The 25,309-nt window shown below is 43.4% G+C and overlaps 1 protein-coding gene across 1 annotated transcript; it reads left to right on the forward strand.

Moving 5' to 3' along the window:
• The first annotated feature begins 1,197 nt into the window (after positions 1 to 1,197).
• On the forward strand, positions 1,198 to 12,378 carry LOC310906793 (b(0,+)-type amino acid transporter 1-like). Its single transcript, XM_083856298.1, has 6 exons — positions 1,198 to 2,219; positions 3,858 to 3,991; positions 6,760 to 6,889; positions 9,112 to 9,236; positions 9,664 to 9,751; positions 10,805 to 12,378. The coding sequence occupies exons 1-6, from the start codon at positions 1,440 to 1,442 to the stop codon at positions 11,036 to 11,038; spliced, it is 1,491 nt and encodes a 496-aa protein (XP_083712424.1). The 5' UTR covers positions 1,198 to 1,439; the 3' UTR covers positions 11,039 to 12,378.
• The last annotated feature ends 12,931 nt before the right edge of the window (positions 12,379 to 25,309 follow it).

A 25,309-nucleotide genomic window follows, 5' to 3' on the forward strand; every position in this document is an offset into this window, starting at 1 on the left:
TTTTAATGAGATTTGAGAGCTTTTTTCTTCTTTTCTTCTTTAAAGTCCTTCAATCTGATGATAAAATTTGATCAACTTTATTTGCCTTAGCATGAGAAATTATGAGACTTGTATATGTTGCTTGTTTTTCTTGTGGAACCATGAGTTTTGTTAAGGGTCCAAGAGTTACCTTGGACCGTTCTTGCAGAGAACTGCAAAGCTAGTTAAATTTATTATTATTATTATTAATATTATTTTTTACGAAAAAAAAAAAAAAAGAAAGAGAATTCTAAATGATTTAGAAGAGATTTTTAGAGAAACAAAAGAAATACTGCTCTGTTTATAGGCACACTTTTTTTAGCTCAAATGCTTGAAAAGGACAGATAGTTTTAAAGATTAAAGGTATGGGGTTGCTATGACCGGCAGAGAAAGGTCTCATTTCTGTTACTTATCACAACAGAAGTTTGCAAGAGACCTCCAAGGACAGTATCTCTCCACTAAAGTTTAGTTCATGTTCAAAGGAATCTGTGTGGAAGTTCCTTTCCACTCAATACTTCATGCACATCACAGATCACAAAATACACCCTCATGCACTGTAATAGTCACATTTATAGCAGAACCTGCCTCAAGGTCTGGAATTTTATGTGTTAGATATCTGAGTAAGGGTCAAGGGTATCTTCAAAAGCTTGTGCCATGTTTCTGTCAGGTGTGCATTGAAATGTGTGTATGATGAGCTGTGACAAAGTGCTCTGAAGATTGTGGTATGGTAGGAGTGAGCACACCTTATGTACCTGGAAAAACGTAATTGTAGCCTTCTTATGCTTCTCCTCCTGCACTTCTTAAATTGGAAAAAGCCCATATTGCCCCCTACTACTGTGCAGAAAAAGTGTCTCTGGACTGTTTTTAGCAAAACATTTCTGTTTCTTTGATCAAGACACTGGAAATGTTCTTTGTTGAGCAAAGCCTTAGCACGTTGGCCAGCAGACTTGTTTGTTTGATCATGCTACAGTGAAGTATGAAAATATAATTGAGCACCAAAGCTAGTGCTCGAACATTGACTTTTAAGCAAAGAATAAAGTACAGATTTGCATGGGGACTTTGCTTACCTGATCTTTATTTCAGATACTGTTTGAAGCGTGATTAAAAGGAGAGATAACCAGGATCACAGTCCAGTAATGTGCTGAGTTATTTTGAGGTGGTGCTGGGTATTATCCATTACCATTACCTGCAATGAGATTCAGGGATAATCAAACTCAGTGTAATAAATTACCAAGATAAGATGGGTAATGAAAGAATGTGAAAGGCAGAAGATAACTTTGTGTCTCTCAACAGCATTCAGTGTGACTTTTGTAATTATTAACTAAACCTTAAAGCCTGAGGTAGTCCTTATTTCCTTGTTCAAATGCCTTAATCCTTTTTCAGATTCTCTTCTTACAACATCATCTCGTCACATTTCCACAATGAGGGAAAGGAAGACAACGGATCCACTTCATTCGGCGGATCCACTTCATTCGGCAGATCCGCTTCATTCGTCCACAGATGTGAGTGAAGGGAAGGAGAAGTTGAGACTGAAACGAGAGGTCGGCCTGATTAGCGGCGTGTCATTAATTGCAGGTACCATGATAGGCTCAGGGATCTTTATGTCCCCTGAGTGGGTACTACATCACATGGGGAACCCTGCCAGCAGCCTGCTGATCTGGGCAGCGTGTGGTCTCCTGGCCATGTTTGGAGCCTTGTCGTACGCTGAGCTTGGAACGATAATTAAAGAGTCTGGAGGAGAATATATTTACATTTTGAGGATTTTTGGTTCTTTTCCTGCTTTCCTTTTCGCCTACACTTCTGTCATCCTGGTGAGACCAGCTGGTTTGGCAGCTGTTTGTCTGAGCTTTGCTGAGTACGCCATTGCGCCGTTCTACCCAGGGTGCTCCTCTCCGCAGGTTGTCGTCAAATGTACAGCTGCTGCCTGCATCCTGATTTTAACCATCATCAACTGTCTCAACGTGAGGCTGGCAACATCTGTTATGAACATTTTTACAGCTGCCAAACTCTTGGCTTTGTTGATGATCGTGGTGGGTGGGTTGGTGCTGCTTGCCAATGGAAAAACTCAGAGTTTTCAGAATGGTTTTCAAGGCACGACTGCAGGTATTGGGACAGTTGGAGTGGCATTTTACCAGGGACTCTGGTCCTATGATGGATGGAACAACTTAAATTATGTAACTGAGGAACTGAAGAAGCCTGAGGTGAGTGAGTGACTGAGTGAGTGAGCAAGCAAGGTGGGTTTTACTTACTTAATCCTACTCTTAATATGTTTGATTCTATCTGTGATTGTGTTAAGAGTGATAATCAAGGGATTTACAGTGAGGATGGTGAGGCACTGACACAAGAAACATCATGGATACCCAGTCCCCAGAAGTGTTCAAAGCCAGCTTGTGTGGGGCTTTGAGCAACCTGATGTAATGGAAGGAACCCTTGCTCTTTGCATGGGGGTTAGAACTAGATAATCCTTAAGGTCCCTTCCAATCCAACCCATCTTGTGGTTTGGTCCTATGAAAGTCCTAAAATAACCCATTGACTGGAAAGAAATTATTAGGCAACACTTGGATGCTTTGGGGATGAAATTTTGTCTTAGTGTTTAGAGGATCTCTCTGTAGACACCTAGATTTATTCATTGAACACTCACTACTATAATCCATAAAGGATTCTTAACACCATGTATTTCCTTAAAGACTTGATCCATAAGTTATGCTTTAGAAAACAACTTTATCTCTCCCTGTTGCATCGAGGGGCAACTTCAGAGCAAGCCAAGCCTCATTGGAAAGGGAATCTAACTCTGTGAATGATCCCTGTCTTTAAGCATCTATGTTTTAGCATTGTGCAGTCCATGCTATGAGGACTGAAGTAGCTCATCTGCATCTCACATCAGCCTTCTCTGTGCCATATTACCCATTTTCACAGATGAAACACTGCAACAGTGAGCAACTCTTATTTTGCAGGAGTTGTATGAGTGCAGAGTTTATAGAGTGTGCTTTCTACCAGTGCAGCACACAAGATCCTACAGATTAAATGAAAATATGGAGTTAAATATTAACCTAAATGGCAGCAAAGATCCCAGGGCCACTCTCTCCCACAGGATCATGCACACTGATACTCAGGCCCTTCCAGAGCGGAGACACCACCATCAGAAATTGCTGTATCTTGTCCTGTGTTGAGAATGGAGAATGCAAAGATTGATATTTCAGGTTCTTAGATGCATACAGTTGCCATTTCCTGGTATTTTCAGTTGTATAAGATGATTTTAAACCATTGATTTTATTGAGTCTTAAAATGATTCTACGATGTTCGAAGACACAATTCTGCCACTAAGAAAAAAGAAATATTTCCTTTCTAGAGCAAATCCCCTTTGAGATTTTGAGATCAATCCCCTGTTTTGATTTAAACTGTAGAGCAGTTACACGTGATACAATACACACTGGAACTCTGTCCATGGCAGTGAGGTGTTTTTGGGGAGATGCAGCACACCAGGAGACATAATACACTAATAACAAATAAATCAATATTAAAATAATCAAAAAGTATGCAAAAGGCATCTTGGGCAGCTACAAACCAAAATCTTTTTAATAAGATTGGGCGGGGGTTTTTTGTTTGATTTATTTTGTTTGGTTGGTTATGGGGTTTTTTAGACTAACTTTGGAACTGTACAAGACTGGTGTGAAAACTGCCATGTGAATCTGGATCTACATCTTGTTCTGAGGAAGAGCTCAGGGAGTGGAAGAATTTGAATGAGAGACGTGGATGGTGGAAAAAAACAAAACAAACAAAAAAAGCACAGTGCAGGCATAAATGTGCTGCACCTAACACTGCTGTCATCCCTTTTCCAGGTGACCCTTCCCAGAGCTGTGATGATTGCCATTCCTCTGGTTACATGCCTGTATTTGCTGGTAAACGTGAGCTACTTGGCAGCCATGAGTCCTTCTGAGCTGCTGTCTTCAGGAGCTGTGGCCGTCACCTGGGGGTGAGCTCTGTGTGGGGCAACATGGGTAGTGCAGCCCTGAGAAACACTGCTTCTCTCCTGAGTTTCAGGAGATTTGAATGTTATTCCCAGAGGGAATGGCAGCACTGCATTGGTCAGGCCAGGAGGACCTGTTAGGCTGTGTTACAGAGAGGAAGAGGTTCTGTGTTACAAAGATGCTCAGAGGGCTGAAGCACACTGTTGTTTGAGAGAGCTGGGACTGTTCAGCCTGGAGGAGAGAAAGCTCCAGGGAGACCTTATAGCATGTTCCAGTGCCTAAAGGGGCTACAAGAGAGCCAGAAAGGAAGTTTTTACAAGGCCATTATAAGTTGGACAAGTAGGAATGGCTTCAGATTGAAAGAGTGTAGGTTTAGCTTAGACATAAGGAAGAAATTCTTTATTGTGAGAGTGGTGAGGCACTGGTGCAGATTGCCCAGAGAAGCTGTGGATGCTCCATCCCTGGAAACATTCAAAGTCTGGTTGTAGGGAGCTTTGAATAACCTGATGTAGTGGAAGGTGTACCTGCCCATGGCAGGGTTTTGGAAGAGGATGATCTTCAAGATCTGTTCCAAATTGTTCTATAATTCTATAATTGCGTGGTTCTTTGAGGCCAAGGCTGACCAGCTCCATCTGGCCATGATCTCCAAGGTGCATCTAGGCTGCCAAGATGGCACATTCCTTACTCCCCATTCCCTTTGTTTACGCTGGGAATCTGTAACTCCTCCCAAGTAATGTTTTACCTCATGGAAAGTGTCCATAAAGGAGAGGTGAAGGTCATACTAGGAGCATCTCCCCACAAGCACTGGGAATGCAGTGTGGGTACATATCCAGACTTGGGGACTGAGAAATTACCCACATTTGAGATCTCTCCAGGGAAATGGAGACAGCAATGTGCTGCCCTGCTAATGCAGAAGCAATGGTTTGGGAGTGAGACAGGAGTCAACTGAGTGAATCCTGGAATTTAGAGCAGACCAGTGTCTTTTGTCTTAGTTTCTCCATCTGTGGGGAAATGGAAAATGGCATTGATCTCAACAACACCTTTGAGAGGTGTTATAGACAGGTTGGGAAGCCTTTGGTAACTGTAACTTCAATTGGCTTGGGTTTTTCCAGAGTTGCATGGAAACAATTTCTACCTTTCATCAACCTGAATTATTTGGTGACATTAAACAGTTTCTGTACAAGACAAGGAATTTAGGAAGAGAGGGAAGGGACCATCATGAGAGGTATAGACACTACCAATGGTCTTCCACCAGAACACCAGTCATAGTCTGAATATTTCCAAAGACACAGAATCCCTGATAGCCGTAAATGAGTTGTCTGGCAGAAATGGTGACACAGTGTATCCACAGATTATGTACTGCTCATCCTCCTCCTAAAATGTCAGTAGCAGCTTTGCTTCTGTGTACATTTCACAAGATCTCCCATTTTAAGATCTGACTGAGCTCTTGCTGCATGTGTTCTCCAATAGCCTTTCACATCATTATGAGTAGGAGCTTTTAAAGGTCTAGTGCTTTGTTTGAGCAGGTCTGAAAGCCTCACTAAGCTGCAGTGTCATGAACTTTCCCTTCACTTCCTTTCCCATAATTCCTAATTAACAAGTTATTTGTGAGCTTCCTCCTTTGTAACACATTTCCTTTTCCTGCCTGATTAACCTTTTCACCCAAGAGTGCAATTCAGGAAGAAATATTGAACTAGTGACAGGAAAGCTGGGCACTCAAAGGCTGGGGAACAGGTAGGGAGCCAGTCTGAGGAGGGGGTGAAGGTTGTGACTCACAAGCAAGAGATGCAGCTATTCAGGCCATTAAGAAGGAATGGGAGGAGTAAAAAGAAGCCAGAGGAGGACTTGTCACATTTAAATGCATTTATTCCCTATATAAGAGGAAAACTGCCAGAAAGAAACATTGTTCAGTGGTGAGAAGTGCAGCCACAAAAGGAGCTCAGGAAACTCTTCCCAGTGTTTCTTTGATGTCAGTGATTTAACAGCAACCACAGGTTTCAGTTTGCTTGTAAATAAAATGGTCTAAAAAACATTTAAGTTTTGGATTTTTGCCAATTAGATAAACTGAGTGTTTGTGTATGTGATAATTACACCAAACAACATCATTTATTACTCAATTAATACTTTTAATGCTCTTTTATTCCAGAAGACATTCTTTACGTTTAGGTGAGAAAATGATAATTCCTTCCAAATGTTTACCTTGAACTCTGTAACTCTTCTATTTCTTCTGTTAAGGAGAAAGAAAACCAGAAATGCCTGAACATGTAGAACCAAACGTCTGGAATTCAAACCATTGCTTTGGCTTAAGTCTGATTCACAGAAGAGCAGTAATAGGTGCATGTGGGATTAAAGAGTTAAAATCCTATGCATATTCAGGAAGAAGTTATAATACAGAATATTTCTTCCAGTGTGGTGGAAAAAGTCTTTCTGTGATTTCCAAGCTAATATTATTGGTTGTGATAGCAGTATCTTTAGGCATTTTGCCAAAGCATCAGTACATGAAAAAGGTGGTTTTGCCTGTTGTGACTGCTTTGTACACTATTGCAGTGTGGACAGAATATATATAACAGGAAGAAAAGCTGTCCAGACAAGACAAACATACTAGTCGCTAAATATTATGGAAGTTGCAAGAAGACTTTAAACCTTTAGAAATATTTCTGAAAAAAAAAAATCCATATAATACAGAAATAATGGAGGGATGAAACTTGTCTTGTTCTACAGTCAGTATTCAATATGAACTGCATCTTATGCTGTGAACTCTTTCCCACCTCAGGGACAAAGTCCTGGGCAGCTGGGCATGGCTCATCTCTCTGTCGGTGGCCCTGTCTACGTTTGGTTCATCAAATGGCACATTCTTCAGCGGGGGCCGCATGTGCTACATTGCTGCCAGGGAGGGCCATATGGTAAGCACAAAGAAAGGGGTCTGGCCTGCTTTGAGCAGCTTCACCTTCTTGTGACACTGAAGCAGAGAGGAAAACACTGTGTATGTTCAGCTGGCAGAGTGAACCGCTCTTCAAGTGTTTTGTTCCTGGCTCAAAGACTTTAATCCCCATCTCTTTCAAATGTGAGGTTTATGTTGTCTCTGGGCTTTCTTCTTCAGTCAGCTGCTTTCAAAAAGATACATATTCACATCTAGCCTGAATTTTAAGAACAGCTTTGGAATAAACCACTCAAATATTGCTGCATTGGAGCACCAGGCACAGGCTGTAGGGTGACCTAGTCAATAAACCTGCCTGGGAAGGGGAACCTGGCCATATTCAAGTGTTGTAAGGCATCTTTGCTCACACTGGGAAGGTAGCCCAGCAGCAGCCAGCTGCCTTTGCAAGTTACACTGACTATACAGGTTGGTCTCAAAGGCAATCCAGCTTTTTCATGGGTAGTCCAGCTTAGATGCAGCATAGGATATCTCTGCTCTTCAAGCTTCATAGCAATTACAAGGTGATACCAAGCCTTACATCTCTCCTAGCTTGGGTTTAGATTGTTTTTGTTAGGTGGGCCAAATCTGGTAACCCAGTGGAGGTCAGGCTGCTGCAGGTCCCTCCTGCCTGGTCCAACCAGTAAGTCCAGCATGTATTCCCAGTAGCCACACACAAGCAAACACAGGTTTGAAACATACTTATGCACACACATATGTACGTGTATAGCTGTATATATACATACAGAGACAGCAGGGAACACAGAGCTGCACATACAGACATACCTGGGGCTCACACAAATACCAGCACTAACAACACCAGTGGCCTTTGATCCCCTTTCTGGCTGACCAGGGATCTATTAGTGAGAAATATGTATAGAAACATATGTACAGTGTGGGTCCCTCCAGCAGCTCAGATACTCATCCCCTGGATTTCAATCTCCCCACTTGCTGGTCCCTGAGCATACAAGGTCCCGAGGTTGCTGCCACATCCCAGCTGCTGATACAGACTCACAGTTATACCTCCCCACACACTTAACCATGCTGCTGCATAAAGAGGAAAAAAAAAGGCTGAGCTGCATTTGTCCTCTGTTTTGAGCAGGCTTCTCATGTTCCTCTTGAATCTCTCTGCTTTTTTTGTCCCTTTCCACCCATAGCCTCTGGCATTTCTGTCCTCAGGTATGAAGGCACTGAAATAGGTTGCATGGAAAGATTGTGGATGCCCAGTCCCTGGAAGTTCAAGGCCAGGCTTGATGGGACTCTGAGCAGCCTGGTCTAGTCAAAGGTGTCCCTGCCTGCAATAGGGATGTTGGAACTAGATGATCTTTAAGGTTTCTTCCAACCCAAATCATTCTATGAATCTATGATTCCACACCAGCCCTGCTCCTGGTTCATAGCAGGGAATCTTTTATGCATATGAATTACCAGATTGGTGGGGATGACTGGACTGGTGGTTGCTGGTTTTAGTGGTTCCTGGTTTCAGTGTTTACTGGCTCCTCAACTTCTCTCTCTAAGGATAGTGTCTGCTCCATCATGGCAAGCTCTGTGCTGAGAAGAGTACAGATGGTCTGAATCTGACCATACCAGACTATGAGCTGAATGTTGTTTCTCAGACACTCATCTCTAGCAAGAGTCCTTGCATGGTATTTTGGTTGGGAATTTAAAATAAAATAAAATAAAATAAAATAAAATTTAAAAAGTAGCCTTTCTCATTAAACTTTCCTAATGAAACAAGCAATAAAGAGGCTACTAATCCTGAAACAAATCCTGGTTTAATTTGTACTTACATTAATGTTTCAGGAGTAGTCGATGAGTTGTAGTCCAAATGAGTTGGCTCAGTTTCCAGTCATCCCAAGAAAAGTCAAGTCCCAGAGAGACATGGCAAAGGGCAGAAGATGTCAAAAGGTCCTGATGGTGGTCAGGAAAGCTCTAGACAAGAAATTCTGTCACATCAATAGTTTGAAAACCTCATTTTGCCTGCTCAAGCTGAACATATTTGATATGAAACCAGTGAGACCTTGAAGGAAGGTACCCTTGAAGGAGTTTTCTGTATTTACACTCCTTGGAGCTGGTCTGGTTTTGTATGACCCTTATTTGCTGATTACAAGTGGCTCTGGCTGCAGGCAAAGCTCCCACCCGCAGCTGAGGGGGGTGAGTAAGGACCTCTGAGTCCATGATATGATGATAACAGTGTTCTGTTTTGCTTTTCAGCCAGACATTTTGTCCATGGCTCACGTGCGATGCCTCACACCCTCCCCTGCTCTGCTCTTTACATCTGCAATGTCTTTAATAATGATACTATCAGGAAACTTCACCAGTATTGTGAACTTTTTCAGGTATGTGTGTGTAGGATTTCTGTTTGCATCCCCTGTGCTTGTGGGTTTTACATGGTTTATAAGTATTTTCTTGCATTATCTTTTTGAGCCTGGGCTATTACTTTCTAAGCAATACTGGGGAGAGGAGGAAGGAAGAAAGAAAATAAAGAGATTGGGAACCAGCACCTTTGCAATGCATGAATGCTTCTGTTATTAGAGACTTAACTGAATGTGATTCATCCCCATCGAATCAGTAATGTTCAGATAATTCTAAAGTCCTCACTGTTTGTGCTAGAAAGGAAATTAATGGAAGAACTACTAAATTTATATCAATATTCACCTTTTTAATTGGAGATATGAACATCTGGGATCTGCAAGGCAGGACTGACATTCCTGGATGATCTCACCCCAAGTTTAATGCTGTCTAGTTTTTTTTCTTTTCTTCAAGTTTTATGGCATGGCTTTTCTATGGAATGACTATTTCTGGGCTCCTCTATTTAAAAATCAAGAAACCAGAACTGCCAAGATCTTACAAGGTAAAGTAATAACATGAAACTCAAATATTTTTCTAAATTGTTCAAATTACTATTTGGACAAAAGAGTGAGCACTGCTGGCTTGCAGATTTAATGTGGTTGTCCTTCCTTTTTTAATTTCAAGTTTTGTGTCAGCAATGTCAACATGGGGTGAAATAGTGTGAACATGCAGGCATAAGTCAAGGTTGAATTCTCTGACTTAAAAAGCTAATAATGCCCTGCCTCCTCACTATGAAAATATATCTACCATATCCTCTTTTGTCTAAAATATTTAAGTGGTAAATGAAGGATGATTCTGATCTACATCAATCACCTGTTTATACTTGCAGACTTTGGGTAAACTCCTTGGAGGGTAGCCCAGGTGTAAGAACCTTGCAGAGATAAAAAAAACTTAGGTGGAGTGCCCCAAGTCCTTTGAGATGACATGGGGACAGGTTTGCTCCCCACAAAACAGATAAAAGGAAGGAAATCAGGAGTCACGTGTTCTTCACCTGATGCCACGAGTGAGCTGATCTGTAGTGTTTCCTCAGTGACTGAGGATTATTGATGAATGCACAAGCCACCCTCCTTTGAGGAAGGATGGCTTCAAATTGAAGTTTAAATGCTTTCTGACCAGGCTTACAGAAATTGCCTCTGAGATTGCCTGTCCACCTGTCTGTCAACACATGGATAAAATGTTTTGTACAAGGTGCTAAGGTACAGTTGATTTGAATACAATTCCTCTGTGTTTTGTCTACAGCTTGGCTTTCAGATGCAAGGTAGTAGGGAGATCAAGAACTGACTAAACCCAGTAGTTTGCATCTTCAGGTCTAGGAGAGCAGGAAAGACCAGGGGTTAAGGTGTGATATGGTGGTGTAGCTCTTGCAGGGATGTTCAGCCTTGGAGTGGGGGTAAGCTGGGAAACAGGATGTCTGGATTGATTGGTATTTCTAGGTAATACCTCAGGTTGCAGAAAGGTTTCATCTAAAAAGCTTTCTGCAGAAGTTCCAGGGTTGTCCAGACACACAGAGGCCCAGAATTACACGACTTCTTATGCTGATGTTTTGCTTTCACAGGTCCCAATTATCATCCCCATAATTGTGCTGATGGCAGCTGTGTACCTGGTATTAGCTCCCATCATTGATCAACCCCAAATGGAGATCCTCTATATCATCCTGTTCATTTTCAGTGGCATAATTTTTTATTTCCCACTGGTTCACTTTAAATACCACCCTCACTTCTTACGGAGAGTTACTTTGCACCTCCAGTTGTTGCTGGAAGTTGCTCCAACTACCAGAGATGAAAACTGAGATAACATCCTCCCTTCACGTGGCTGCCTGCACCTCATGGTTATTCCCAGCACCTTGGTTTTCAAGGCTCAGAAAATATTCTTCTGTTCTATTCTTCAAAAGAGCAATGAGTAGAATGTGAAACTTAGTGTCCAGGTGAGATGGACTACAGGTATGACTCCTCATGTTTCCCTAAAAATCCAGGGACATGTTTTTTCTCCTTTTCAGCTCTGCCTTGGCATTACATTTAGATTCCAAGGGAATATGTTCTTTTATATTTTTCATCCCAAAAAGGGCTGTTTCTCAGGATCTTATCTCATAATTCAAGATAAAAGGCAGCAAAAGATAGACAATGAAGATAGACTATTTTTCCTATAGCAGGCTGGGTGCCATAGCCCTTCCTGATAATGGCTTTAATTATTTACACCTAGTTTTGCACACTGTGACTGCAGAGCTTCTCAAATCAATAAAGCAAAGGCTCACCATGGCCACAAGAAATAAACCTTTTTTCACTCATGTATTCACTCTGGAAAGATTATATTTCTTCCAGTTCTAGGTGCACACTCACAACAGTCCTTTCTCTGCCTCAGAAATCATCCCACACCTCCCACAGAAAACCCTCTGACATGAGAGACAAGAAGTGCTTTAAAGCTGTGCCAGTTTACTCTGTTGAGAATGCACTTGTCATCTGGGATCCATCCATTCATGATGAGGACACAAGCAGCATCACTCAAGGACCAACATTCACCCATGTGCTTCCTGTGAAGCACATTCACCCCTGTGATCCCCCTGAAGACAACTTAGTTTGTGACTAAGTGAGCAAAAAAAAACCCAACCAAAGAACCTTAGAGCATATGTGCCAGCAAGATACTCTGACGAGAAATTAAAGAAACCACATACAGTAGGAGAAGTGTAACCACATACTGTGCTACCTTAGGAGAAGTGTGGCCAGCAGAGCAAGGAAACAGTCTGTCTCTTTGGACTCAACACCTGAAATCATGCATCCAGCCTTCGGCCCTGCTGTTGAAGGTGGAGTTGTGAAGACCACCTGGGAGTGGTGAAGACCACCTGGGAGACCACCTGCCTTCTTTGTAATGGCAATTCAGAGCAACAGTCACAAGCTGTGACTTGAGGTGTTCAGGCTGGATTTAGAGGAAATGTGCCCCATGAGGGCAGTGCAGCCTTGGGGCAGTGTGCAGAAGAGTGGTGAGGTCTCCATTCTCTTACATTTTCTACCACAACCATTTCCACCAATTTCTATGATTCTAAAGGCACAGCACAAAAGTTGCAGGCTTTGCTCTCATCCACACCTAACACACTGTTGTTTCCCATTATCCTGAGGTTCAACTGTTTTTTTGGGTTTTTTTCCTCTCTGGGGGATGGAGAGGTATTATAAGCTGTTTTCTTCACATTTTTCCAGATGGTTCCAGGACCTATGACACAGGTCCTGGAACCATCTATGTCCTGTCATAGACAGGTCAGGTCTATAAATAGGTCCAGGAGTTAGTCCCTAAAACGTCTTGTTAAAGTACTGAAAGTTAACTTTCTGTCAGCGTTCTTCTGTAGAACCTGCTACAATCCTGCTACCTTTTATCTAACCTGCTAAGATCCTAGAACACAGGTCAATTGATCCCCCAGGCCTCTTTCAGCCCACCTCAGAGCCATGTATCTGATTACAATCTCATTATGCAATGGCACCCATTCTCTTCCTCTGAGTGGCGATACCAGCAGCTAAGGGATGCAGGAACAGTCTGTTTTTCCAAGTGTTAGGTATGATAATGGACAGGCCAGAAGCCATTCATCCAAATCCTTAGCTTAAACAGTGTTTAGGAGGATTTCCTTCCACTGATTTTTACTCAAGTTGCCAACAAAGGCCAATGAGGAAACAATTTTTCCTCCTGAAACCTTTGACAACATAAAATTCTTAACGGAGAGGGTGTTCTTAAAAGGACTGATAAGGTTAGGAGCTCTAGGTTACCTTCCTTCCTCTGCCCCAGGCTCTTCATCTGATGTCAGGGAAGCTTCTTAAAGGAGCTGCATCTCAGTTACTTACCTAAAAATTAGAATAATACCATTTCTCTGATTATAATTTTTTGGAAACAATTTTTTCCTACTTATTTTTTAAGCCAATTACATGGGGCTGTCCTCTAATAAAGAACATGAAAATACTTAGCACTTTGAATAAATAGCCTTTATATGTTATTGGTTTGTGTACGGATATAAGGGAACTGGAAAGCTGCAATTATCATACTTTTTACCAATCTCATTTTCTATAGATATTATTGTAACAAGATGTTCTTTGTTATTTATGTTGCCTAGGATTTGCAGGTGTGTATAATACCAAAACAAGTTGCTGAAAGCTCAAAGAATTGCAAGATAATTACAATAAAATGGGCATTACAATGAAGTGAGTTAATGTGTCTCTTTCTGTTTTTCATCCAAGAAAAACAATTCCATAGAAATTTTGTTGCATGATCATAAACAATCAACATCAGGCTTATCTCTCCTTGGTGAGAAGGTTTAACAACATGCATGGGTGTTTATGTGTGCATACACTCATTTTTCAAAATGATTGCTTATCTATTCAACCGCGAGATATGTAAATTGGAATCCCTTTTTCCTTCATGAGGCATTTACAATAGAAGTGCCAGGAAGAGGCAACATGTCCTTACCATTCATTCCTGGGGTACAGTGACAATGTGACAGTGGACAGAGCTCCGTACCTGCAGCCTGGACAGGTAAGACAACAAGATCTTATTGGTCCTATCAGTTTCCAAAGCTCCAGATCCCTGTGATCTGTGCTTAGGCCCTTTCTTCACAGGCTCAGAGGAAAAATGAGTTATTGGCATTTACCACAAGATAGTCGTAAGATCTCTACTTCACCTCAGGACCCTGACTATAGTTGAGTCCCATCCTTCAGCTGGCAACCTGCAACAACTGGTTAGTTTAACCTTGGTGCACGAAGCTGAATGTATTCTGGGCTTTTTCCCGACTTCCCCAGGAGCATAATCTGTGGACTACACCTGGGGACAGTAAGGGACAGTCCAGTATATGAGAGATCACAGAAAATCCTCCTTTGGTGATTTTCTTGTCAGGCATGCTCATATGCCTAAGTTCAAGTGATTACCATAATTTGTGGTTGAGGACAAATTTCCAGTTGGGTGCGACAGAGCAGAATTCATGATTACTTTAATTTCCCTTTGTTCAAGAAACACAGTTCACCCACTTAGACTGGATTTATCTGGACAGTTCTCAGCCAGTGCAGAGGGTTTGGTGTTTAGTCTCTCCCGCTCTTTGCTGGGATGTAGGCAATAAAGACCTCACTGGACTCTCTCAGCAGTGTTAACTTGCTCTCCAGCTCATCACACTTAGGTGATCTTCTCTCTCCAGAGATTAAATAAATACAGTCAGCTCTGGGAATCACAGACCATTCCAGTGTGGGTTGGAACTGACCTCTGGAGGTCTGTTGTCCAACATCTTTCTTGAAGCAGGACTAATATCATGTTAAGTGGGTTACCTGTGCCTACGTCTCTTAATGTTTTGGAAAACACTGAGGATGGAGAGCCCACTGTCTCTCTGCATCGCTCTCTGGATAAAGAAATTTTGCTGAAGTTCAATCTGAGTATCTCAAGCTGCAGCTTATGGCTGGTGCCCCCTGTATTATCTTCTACTGCCAAAGTGGTTGGTTCCATCCTTTTTGTAACTCTCTTTTGTGGACCTGTAGGTGGTGTTTTGTTTCCTCTTTTTCTTTTTGCCAGATTCAACAAGTTCAACTCAAGAAGCTTCTCCATGTAGGCAAAGTGATTTGGATCTCTGTCTCGGGAGCTCTTTGCTGAACTCTCCCCAGTTCCTCTGCTTTCCTTTTGAACTGGGAAGGGGTCAGAAAATTGAATGCAACATTCCAAGTGTGCCCTCACAGGTGTCAAGTCTACAGAGATGCTGACATCCTTTGGTCTGCTTAGGTACCTTTCCTAATGCAGGCCACTATGTGTAACCCTTTCAGTCAGTCACTTCTGAGAACTTCAGCTGACTTCATTGAAGGCAATGGAAAACCCTTACTTTGTACAGTTGATGCTTTTATTAGAAAAGGCTGTGATAAATCTGGCATCAGGATGACTCAGTCTAGCAGTGCAGGGGGATCTGCATCTTGCACTTTACCATTTATTGATTAGTTAGTTGGATACTGTCAGGGTCTTTGTGTATGTGACTCATTCCTCATGAAGGAGTGCTTTTGCTAAAAAAGGATGCACACCCACAGTCATACAATAAATGGGTGGTCTTAAGTTTGTGAACTGGCACTGAGATTAATGGCTAGTGAAATAGCCCATCTGTTTTTAGAATCAAGCTAGCATGTCATGTTTGTCCTCAGAGACAGTGAACCCTGTGGCTTGAGTGTCTGGCAGATAAATGATCATCTTTTCCTTCCAAAGTTTGGTCGTCAGTTGTTATTGTTTAATTTCATGGACTGTGCCCTGGTTTCCATGAAGTAACATGAAAGGTAACAGGGGGGCTGAGGAACAGGGAAAATGGAAGTAGCTTGAAAGAAAATTACTGTACATACAAGTCTTGGCTTGTCAGTCTGAATTACCTACGTAAAATCCAGACATGGACAACACCCAAACAGCAAAGACATGTGCCCAGAATTTTTAAAATGACAGATTTTTTTTAATTTTTTTTTTTTTAAGCAGTAATTGATTTCCTTTCTGTTTGTACATTCTGGGCCTGTTCTTCAGTTCACAATCTGTTTTTCCCACAGCATAACTGTATCATTAACAAAGTAGAGCAACAGTTCAACCTTTTTTCATTGCTCAGTCTGTGGTTGTCAAACATCATCAACAGCTCATGATTCCTTTGAAGAGATGGCACCAGAATGCACACAGATTTCCAGCAGAAGGTGCAGGCCCTGGCACAAGGAACACCACCAGTCCCTGAATTAGGAATCCAGAGCTGTTCCTGGGATGCTCTCAGGGTATTGGATCTGCTGTCCTCCTCCCTTTGCTGTGGCTTTGCTCCAGGGCTCTGAGTGCTCAGTTTTCCACTCAAAACCCATCCTGTTTAAAATTGGGTTAATGAGACTTGTCTGTCTGAACTGTTGTGAATCTTAGTTAATTCATATTTATAAATAAAAGGAAATAACCTCATCTCACTGAAGAGGAAGCAGGAGGATCAAATGATGCCAATAATCTTTCTTCCTAGGCCAAGCAGTCCTTCTTACCTATACTTTTACAATCTATATTAAATGCGCTGAGGCTGCAGAAAATATGGAGGTTTTCATTCTGGCTGAAGGGCCACTGTGGCTAAGCCACCCTTTCGGTGTTCCTGGATGACTCCCAGTCTACTGGGGCCGTGTGGGCACTCTGCAGCCAGGAGCCATGCCTCATGCACAGCAAGGAAGTATCTGAGCACACCCAGGTGATGCTGCTAATTATCCCACCTATCAGAAACCCTGGGATCCCCAAAACCTACAGAGAGCTGCACCCCTTGGAGCAAGACAAAAACCTTGGACCAGATCCTGCTGCAGGTTCCTTACAGGATTCTCATGTACCAGACACAAGCATGACCATGGGTAAAAAAGCATATGGTGACTTTTTATCCCCTGGCAGCTGCCTGGACTCCAGGCCACTGTGGAAGCAGAAATGGTCCTTAAAAATCCCCTGCAGTCTTTGTCAGCTTCCCTAAGCGTCCTCTCACCCCACGCCCCTGAGGATCACCTTTCCTGCTCCTCCTGCCCTGAGGGCTCTGCTGCCAACCTACCCAGCAAACTCTTGCCTGTTTTTCCACTCTCATCTAGCTTACTTTGTGCTGAAAGTAGCATTCCTCATATTTGCAATGCAAAATACCCCTTAGACAGCACCAAAATACTTTACCAGCAGTCCTGAATATGGGCAAAGGACAGAGATTGGGGGATTTGGAATGGACATTGACACAGGTCTGGGCTGAAACTTCAAATTAAAGTTGTCTTCCTTAAAATCACAAAGTCATTTAGGCAGGAAAGGACCTCTTAAATCATTGAGTCCAATCATTAACACAGCATGGCCAAGCCACCACTAAACTATGTCCCTAAGCACCACATCTACATTTCTAAAAACTCCCTCCAGGGATGGTGATTCCATCACATCGCTGGACAAACTGCTTCAATGCCTGATTGCTTAAAAGGAATGGTCAAAAGGAAATCTAGAAAGTCTAACAAATGCTCTGGAAAGGAGATATGATCAAAACCAGTGCAATTGCAAAAACCCTAGAGAATTTGGAACTGGAGTCATTACAGCCAAATGGCCTGAGATGAAATAAGGGGCAGAGAAAAGGACCAAAACTTATCAAAATGAGTCCAAATCCCGAAATCAAGCAAGAAATGCAAATAAAGAGAAAGGAGAAGAATTTGAAGAAATGAAATGTGAAATACAAGAAAGGAAAAATGCCAAAACCAAGTGCAAAGAGTAGAATTGAAAAGGATGATGACACATGAAGAAAAATGGACCAAAGCCTGCCCAATTAATCCTCACTAAAATCACAAGATTTCGTTCCCTTTCCCGAAAGGAAGACTTTCCCGAAAGGGAACGAAATCTTGAAACCAGAGAACAAAGTCAAACCAAGGCTCTGGAAAGGAGATATGATCAAGAACAGTGTGGTTGAAAATTGGAGAAAATTTGGAACTGGAGTCATTACAACCAAACAGCCTGAAATAAAATGAGGGTCAGTGCAAAGGACCAAGACTTGCCAAAAGCACTGCAATTCAAATCCTGAAACCAGAGAAGAAATGCAAATAAAGAGACAGGAGAAGAATTTGAAGAAATTAAATATCAAACACAAGAAAGGAAAAATTCCAAAACCAAGTGAAAACGGCAAAAGTGAATGGGATGACGAGAAATGAAGAAAATAGAAGAAAGCTTGCCCAATAATTCCTCACTGAAATTGCAAGATTTTGTTCCCTTTCCCGAAAGGGAAAGTCTTCCCCTTCCCAAAAGGGAAAGAAATCTTGAAGTCAGAGAACAAAGTCTAACCAAGGCTCTAGAATGGAGATATGATGAAAATCAGTGCAATTGAAAAAAATTGAGAGAATTTGGAACTGGGGCGATTGCAACCAAATGGACTGAGATGAAATGAGAGACAGTGCAAAGGACTAAGACTTGCCGAAAGCACTCCAATTCAAATGCTTAAATCAGGCAAGAAATGTAAATAAGGAAAGGAGAGGAAAAGAACTTGAAGAAATGTGATCTTCCAATTAAAAAGGAAAAATCCCAAAAGCAGGTGAAAACACAAAAAGTGAATGGGATGACGACAAGTGCAGGGAAAGGGACCAATTAATCCTCCTTGAAATCACAAGATTTCATTGTTTTTCCTGAAAGGAAATTTTTCCTTTCACCTTTTCAGTTAAGAAAAATTTCCTAATATCTGATCTAAACCTTCGCTGGAGCAAGTTGAGGCCATTTCCTTTCATCCTGTCGTTTTCTACTTGAATGAAGGTCCTCACACCTCGTTACAACTCCTCTCTGCTATTTGTGGTGAGCAGTAAGATTATCCCTCAGCTCATAGAAGTTCCCATGTGTGCTGTGCCCAGGGTATATGAGAGGATCCTTGGAGCTGGGCAGCGGGGAGGTGACATCACAGAGGGCCGCGGGGCTGGCAGGTGACAGTGGCAGTCAGGTGATGATGAGCTCGGCAGCATCTGCCTCTCCACCCCCTGCGGCTGGGTGGGACAAAGGGCTGAGACCGAGGAATGGGGTCGGTCGTGCCCAGAGAGTTGTTTCACTGCGCTGCAATGGACAGCTGCATGCAGCCCCTGCCCACACAGAGCCAGTTTCCTCCACTCACAGCAGAAAAGCTCCTTATGGGGCAGGAGAGTGAGATCAAACACCTCTGGTCATAGTCAGACAGATGCCAGCTCTGGAGCAAGGGAGAGGAGAGTCCTGGGGCTGGAAATGAAATGATAAAAGAGAACAAGTCCAGCCCTCTGCAGCAGTGGCCTCCTGGTTCCTGTGTCCATCTGTCCCCGTGTCTGTACTCCAGGACCCACAATACGGACACCTGCTGAACAGCACTGGGGACACTTCTCTTTGACTGCAGCAACTGTCCTGGGACAGGGGATTCTCCCAAGGGCCATGGCTTTTTTTCTTGAAGCAGTAGTGGTTAGAATGGAAGGCAGCTTTCAGGGTGAAATCAGGATGAGTCCTTGTGAAGTCGGCAAATACATGAAAAATGAATTATTCATCACTGTACTCAAAACATATCCCTGCCATTTTGGAAATTCAGATTAAATGCTTTTGTATTGGAGTTGGATACCCCCAGAGGTACTTTTGCAGTGCATTTTAAAAACCTGCCTCTTTGTCTTGTCTTGAGATCAAAGCTGGTTGGGAAATAGCCGCCCCACGGAGCAGGCAGGACCTTGCCCTGCTGAGCTCAGGGCTTGCTGGAAACCCACAGAGTAAAGCTGAAGGCTCAAGTTGTGTAACTGAGCACAAAGTGAATCTGACTTTTTCATTATCCAAGGTGAGTGGAAAACAGATAAACACAGGGGATAATGGGGAAAGATAAATTACATATTTTTTTTCTGAAGATGGAGTTTGGGTGGAAGAATGTTATCATTTATTTGTGTTGGTTCCTAACACAAAAAACCCCCTGTGAGTTAGGACCTTCATTTTGCTGTACATATGCAGAAGCCCTCTCAAAAATTAAATCATTTTGCCAGAGACCATCTCATCATAACTCTGCTATACGATGCCTGAACTGTGCAGAAGAAACACATTTGTTTTTTCAGTAGATGCATTTTATTCCCTGGAACCCCAATTACTGAGCAGTTCGATGGGCTTTGCAAAGTGTGACCCATGGAAATGTTTTGTGGGATAGTCGTCCCACCACAAGTGTTTTCTCAGAAGAGGTGGAACTGGCAAACAAACTCAGTTTTCCTTTTCCAGCATTCCCTCAGGTAGGACAGCAGGGGAGCACATTCCTCCTGGGGCAGAAGAAAAACAAAGCTATCAGTCCACCAGCTGGGCTTGTCCTCAAGGATGTATCTCCTTCTCCTGCATCCCCTGTAGGGAATACCTGGATGCATCCTCATGATGTCAGCAGCCACAGAGATGTTTTCTATGGCTTTAAGCAGAAATGGAAACATCTAGCCCATATCATAAATCTTGCAAAGGAAAGAATACATGTAAAGCACTATACCTGCTCTAGCTTGTAAGAAGTTTTAGAAAATAAAGTTCAGAAAGGCAAAAACTTTGGCTGATGGCTCTGACAATGTCCCAGGCAGATGTAGTCAGTCACAAACGGCATCAGCAATAGCTAATTAATTCCTAAGAGCATTTTGAATATTAGCAGGTTGCTTCAACAATTGTCTCTTTGTTACTACTCAGAGAAGCAATTTCTTCAGAGTTATTTTAAGTTTCTTTTTCTGGCTTTTCTCAAGCCAGTGTCCTGGGACCCATGATGCCCCTGAGTACTGACCATCCTTTCTGAGGGAGGATCCACACTGTCCAGAACACTATCTTAGCATGTTGTGGGGATGGCTTTGGCTTAGACTAGCTGGGGCCGTGTAAGGGAGGAACAGGCACAGCCACCAGTAAGGCAAGAAAATCAACCTGGTATAAAACCTGCATTATTAAGCACAAAGCCTTAAAATCACACCCCACCCCCCCCCCCCCACTGCTGCAGAAGTGGCACATTGGGTGCAGATGTGGCCAAACTGCCCCTCACTTCCTGATGGGGTTGGGGTTGTCCCCAAGATCAGTGCAAGATACACAGGTCTCTCTGAACTCCTTCCCCCAAGTGAATTGCACCCCAAGTCACGTCCCAGACTTTAATCTATGAAAACACAGCCAGATCCAGCTCTTGTCTCTCACAGGCTGGGTGGATCACAGGGATCTTTCAAACACTGATGCATCTCCAGAGACAATGGACAACAAATGGGATCCAGATGTGTCCTCCAGCACAAGGCCTTGCTTTTGGAAGGAATTTCCCCATATCTTTCCTCAGATTTTCCTCTCAGGGTTTCTTTCATGTCATATGCAGCCACTTGGCTTTCCTCCAGCTGCCAGTTCTCAGCATTGGCTTCACGGGGGTGAAAGCATGATGAAAAATTTACCTGCTCCTTTCCATTGCCACAGTCTGCTGCCTGTCCACCCTCTACACCCAGGCAGTGGAGCACCCTGTCCTGAACACCCCACACCACTTCAGAAAGCCAGCCACATCCTGGGATGCATCCAGAGCTGAGTGAACAGCAGACCCAGGGAGAGGATTCTGCCCCTTTGCTCTGCTCTGGAGAGACCTCACCCACACTCCTGCATCCATCTCTGGGTCTCCAGCACAGGAAGGCCATCAGCCTATTGGAGTGAGACCAGAAGAGGCCACAAAAATAATCAGAAGACTCAAACACCTCTGCAGGCTGAGAGAATTGGGATTGTTCAGCCTCGAGAAGAGAATGTTCAAGGGTGACCTAATAGCAATCTCCAGTACCAGGGTATTGAAATATGAGGACAACATTTTTAGTAGGGGGTTGTTGCAGTGGGACAAGGGACAATGGTTTTAAACTGAAAGAGGAGCAATTCAGCTATAAGGAAGAAAGTTTTTACAATAAGGTGTTGAGACCCACTGGCACGGGTTGCCCAGAGAGGTGGTGGGTGCTCTATCCCTGGAAACACTCAAGATCAAGCTGAACAGCAACAGTTGCTCAGAGTAACCTGATCTAGTTGAAGTGTCCCTGCTCATGGCAGGTGGCTTGGACTAGATGGCTTTTAAAAGTTCCCTCCAGTCCAAATTGCTCTGATTCTGATTCTGACTGTTCCTTGGGAGACAACATCACACAGCCTGCATTTTGTGGAGAAAACAGGACACCAAGTCCTGCTGTATTGACATGAAATGAAGCTTAGAGCTCACAGAGAAAATGAAGCTTAAAGCTCACAGAGAGCAGAGAGTGGAGGGAAGAATGGAGCCTGGGCTCCTTAAAGCCTCCCTGCACCAGAAATGATGATGAAACATTTATTGATTGCAATGAAGCATTGCTGCACTGAGAGAGCTAAGGCAGGAGTCCATATGGCTCAGTGTTTCAAATCCTTTGCCTCAATATTTTTCCAGCTACAAAAATGTATGTATTTTTTGTTGCAGGCAGACATTTGGCAGCAGAGTTAAGTGACCTCTAAGGGCTGTTATAACTTAGACCCGTCTTTGGGAGCCCAGTGATGCATGAGAAAGAGCTCTGTCTTTATAAACTCTTAAAAGCATATATGACTAGTGCATACTATTTTTCCATTGAGACTTACAGACAACTTCCAGCAGGATCATGGGTTAGGTTGTGGGCAGCCTAACATGAGTGCTGTGTCATCTTCTCTATTTGGTGAATTCTGATTTTCATAATTAATGCAGTAGAGAAATTCAGCAGAGAATTCACTTGGGGGAAGGAAATATGTCTGGGACTCTGAGGCTGAGGAATTTAAAGCAAACTCTCTTTCAATAAAAGCAACCCATTAAGAGCCTCTTGATTATCTATTTGAATATTTCAATTTAAAATGCTAGTTAAAAAAAGTAAATAAAATATGCTTCAGTTCTGCAAATTAAATTTATCCTCAGTTAAAGTCCATTGAGAGATACCCTCAGGGTGAATTTTCCCTACATCTCATTTCTGCCCTGGGGTGTTTTCATAGCAGTCTGAGTCATCCAAAGCTCCCAAGCTGAATTAATTTCTGAATCTCATAGTTGATATCCCACAGCCAAACCACGTCTGTGATTCAGAAAAGCGCTGATTAATACAGAGCAAGAGGAAGTTGGGCACTGCTGTTTGCCCCTGCTTGCTTCCCCATCCTGCTGGACCCAGCCTGGCTTTCTGCAGATCCCACACGACTCTGGCACTGGGGGAATGCAGAGACTGGGCAGACAGGATGGGAAGCCACAGCAATGGTGTGAAGGTCCTGCCCCACCCCTTCCCCATCCCAGCAGCTGAGCAGCAGCTGCACTTTGAGCACATCTCCAGAGGCAGCAGCCAGGACTTGTGCTGCAGCAATGCCCCTGTGAGCCTGGCCAGCACTCCTTTGCTCATGCTGCAGATTGTCATTAGGTTCATCCTTTCCTGGAACTCGGCTCCAGCCTCTCCAGCCTGTCCTGGCCCTGCACACAAGGTTCTCCCACAGCTTGTTGCTCCTGTCTGCTGCAGCAGCGCTGAGCTGGGTTAGGAGTACGAGGAGGAGGAGACCTTTCCTCACAGGCAGGTGGAGCACTCACACCAGAGCCTCATATGGTGATAAGTGACAGTCCATAGCCACTGAGCTCTACCATGGGATTTCTCCATCCTCTGCATGTTGATGAGGCACTGAGGAGCTGCACACACCAGCAGGGATGCCTCGGGCATCTGGAATTTTCAGCATTTTTGACTCCTCTATTTTTCTGTGAACATTCAGCCGGTTTTGGGCATCAGGCAGAGGCACTGTCCCTAAACATGGAACAGAAATACTGAGGAGACATGACAAAGCCCTCCATGAGCTCTGCACTCCCAGTCCCCAGATCTTCCTATACCTTAAGCTGGGCTTGTTTCAAATGCAGTGAGAGGTGCAAACCCAGCTGTGCCAGGGCTCTGCAGCCACTGAGAGGGTCTGTGGCTGGGCCCTCAGGCAGGCAGGGTGGTTCTCCTGCTGCAATTTGGTAGATGGGCAGATGGTGCCATCAGGATGATTAACAGCACTGAAGCCAGTTTGCCAAGAGCCTATTGATTTTCCAGAAGGGGGACAAATCTTCTCCTTATGTACCAACACTGAGACTGAAGTAATCTGCTTATAGCAGGAGGGAAGGCAGCTTTCAGCGTGATTTAAGAAGGGCTGGGTTGCATCCAGACACACACCAATATGATCTTTCCTGAGTGCTGTTACACATTGCCTTAATAATTAATTAGAGAGAAATAACACTTATGTTTAATGCTAATTTGTAGCTGAGATAGGGCAGCAGACTAAGTGCCAAGACCAGACCCTGCACTGGGTGGATGGCTTCCCAGTGAGTCAAAGTGAGTAAAGACTGTCTCGAGGCTCTTTCTTCCCCCAGGGTGGATGACCACATAGGGAAGCCACTGTGGTAATGGCAATGTATTAATGTCTTTTCTTGACAGACTGAGAATCTGGGGAGATCTCTGGTTAACAGAGTTTATCATATGTGATGATTTTCCATGGTCTTAAAGCAATTGGGTTGTGGCCAGACATAAGAAAGGGACATCATGAAACATTGTCACCATCAGGAGCACCTCCCTCTCCTCTGGGTTGGTACAGCCCCTCATGTTTGGCACTGTATGAACATGATACAAAAAGGCAGTGATGAGTTTGCAATCTCATCTCTTGATCTATATTGCAATTATCACAGAAGTGCATCAAAAAAGACTGATAGGTGTTATCATGAGGCTTTTCCATATCTGTCTAATTACAATGGGAATCCAGCTGTCTGGGTTGTAGTGGAAGAAAATAACAAGCTTGTTTTTGTGATGTTGGATCCTGCTCATTCCCAGTGCCTCACCCTCTTCTCTGTGGTCCCTGAGTGAGGCTGAAGTGTTGATTTAGTGAGGGGGACCATAGTGATGCTCTGACAACCATGGCAGAGGCTGATCAAGTCCTGTGGGTCTTGATATCCAGTTGTTGGGAAAGAAGCCAATGTGCTCTTTCCAATGAGACTGGGATGAAGAGAAGAAAATGTCTGAGCTGCCTCCCTCATGTTTTCAGAGCAGCATCATCTGTTGGCAATTTACTACTGATGCAGCATGTACGATGTTTACAGCAGGTCACTGGAAATGAACCCGGGGCCATTCATCGTTTTTAAAAGCAAAGTAATGCTTAAGTGCAACATTAATTTAAATTTACCTTCCCGAAGAAAACTGGTGGACAGGGAGCCTTCCAAAAGATGTATTTTTATTATCTCTCTCTTCTACCTTTGGCCAGTGATAAATATTTATTTAGGCTTTAACCTGCCAAAGGCTTTAAGCACAGCTACATTTCACTTCCCTCCAGGGTAAGTGTTGGCAGGCAGCTGTCCATGATGGGCAGAGCCTGTGGCACACCCAAAAGTGTCTTCCCATGGTGGCTGGGCAGTGTGACTAAAGCCTGGCCACAGGAACATGTGGGTCAGAGGCAGTGGGGGGAGCCCCAGAAACCCTCAGTAGGAGACAGGAGCCCCAGTGCAGCTCCTCTCAGGGCTGTCCTGGGGAGTCTCAGCCTGGGGCACACCTGAGCTAAAGGGAAAGGTTGTATGGACTGAGCGGGGTAAGGGGTACAGGACACAGTATGGGACACAGAGGAGGAGGAATTGCATAGGACTTACTATGGGGTCTTT

This window comes from Zosterops lateralis (assembly GCF_965231275.1).
Source record: "Zosterops lateralis genome assembly, chromosome: 3".
NCBI classification, from domain to species: Eukaryota; Metazoa; Chordata; class Aves; order Passeriformes; family Zosteropidae; genus Zosterops; species Zosterops lateralis.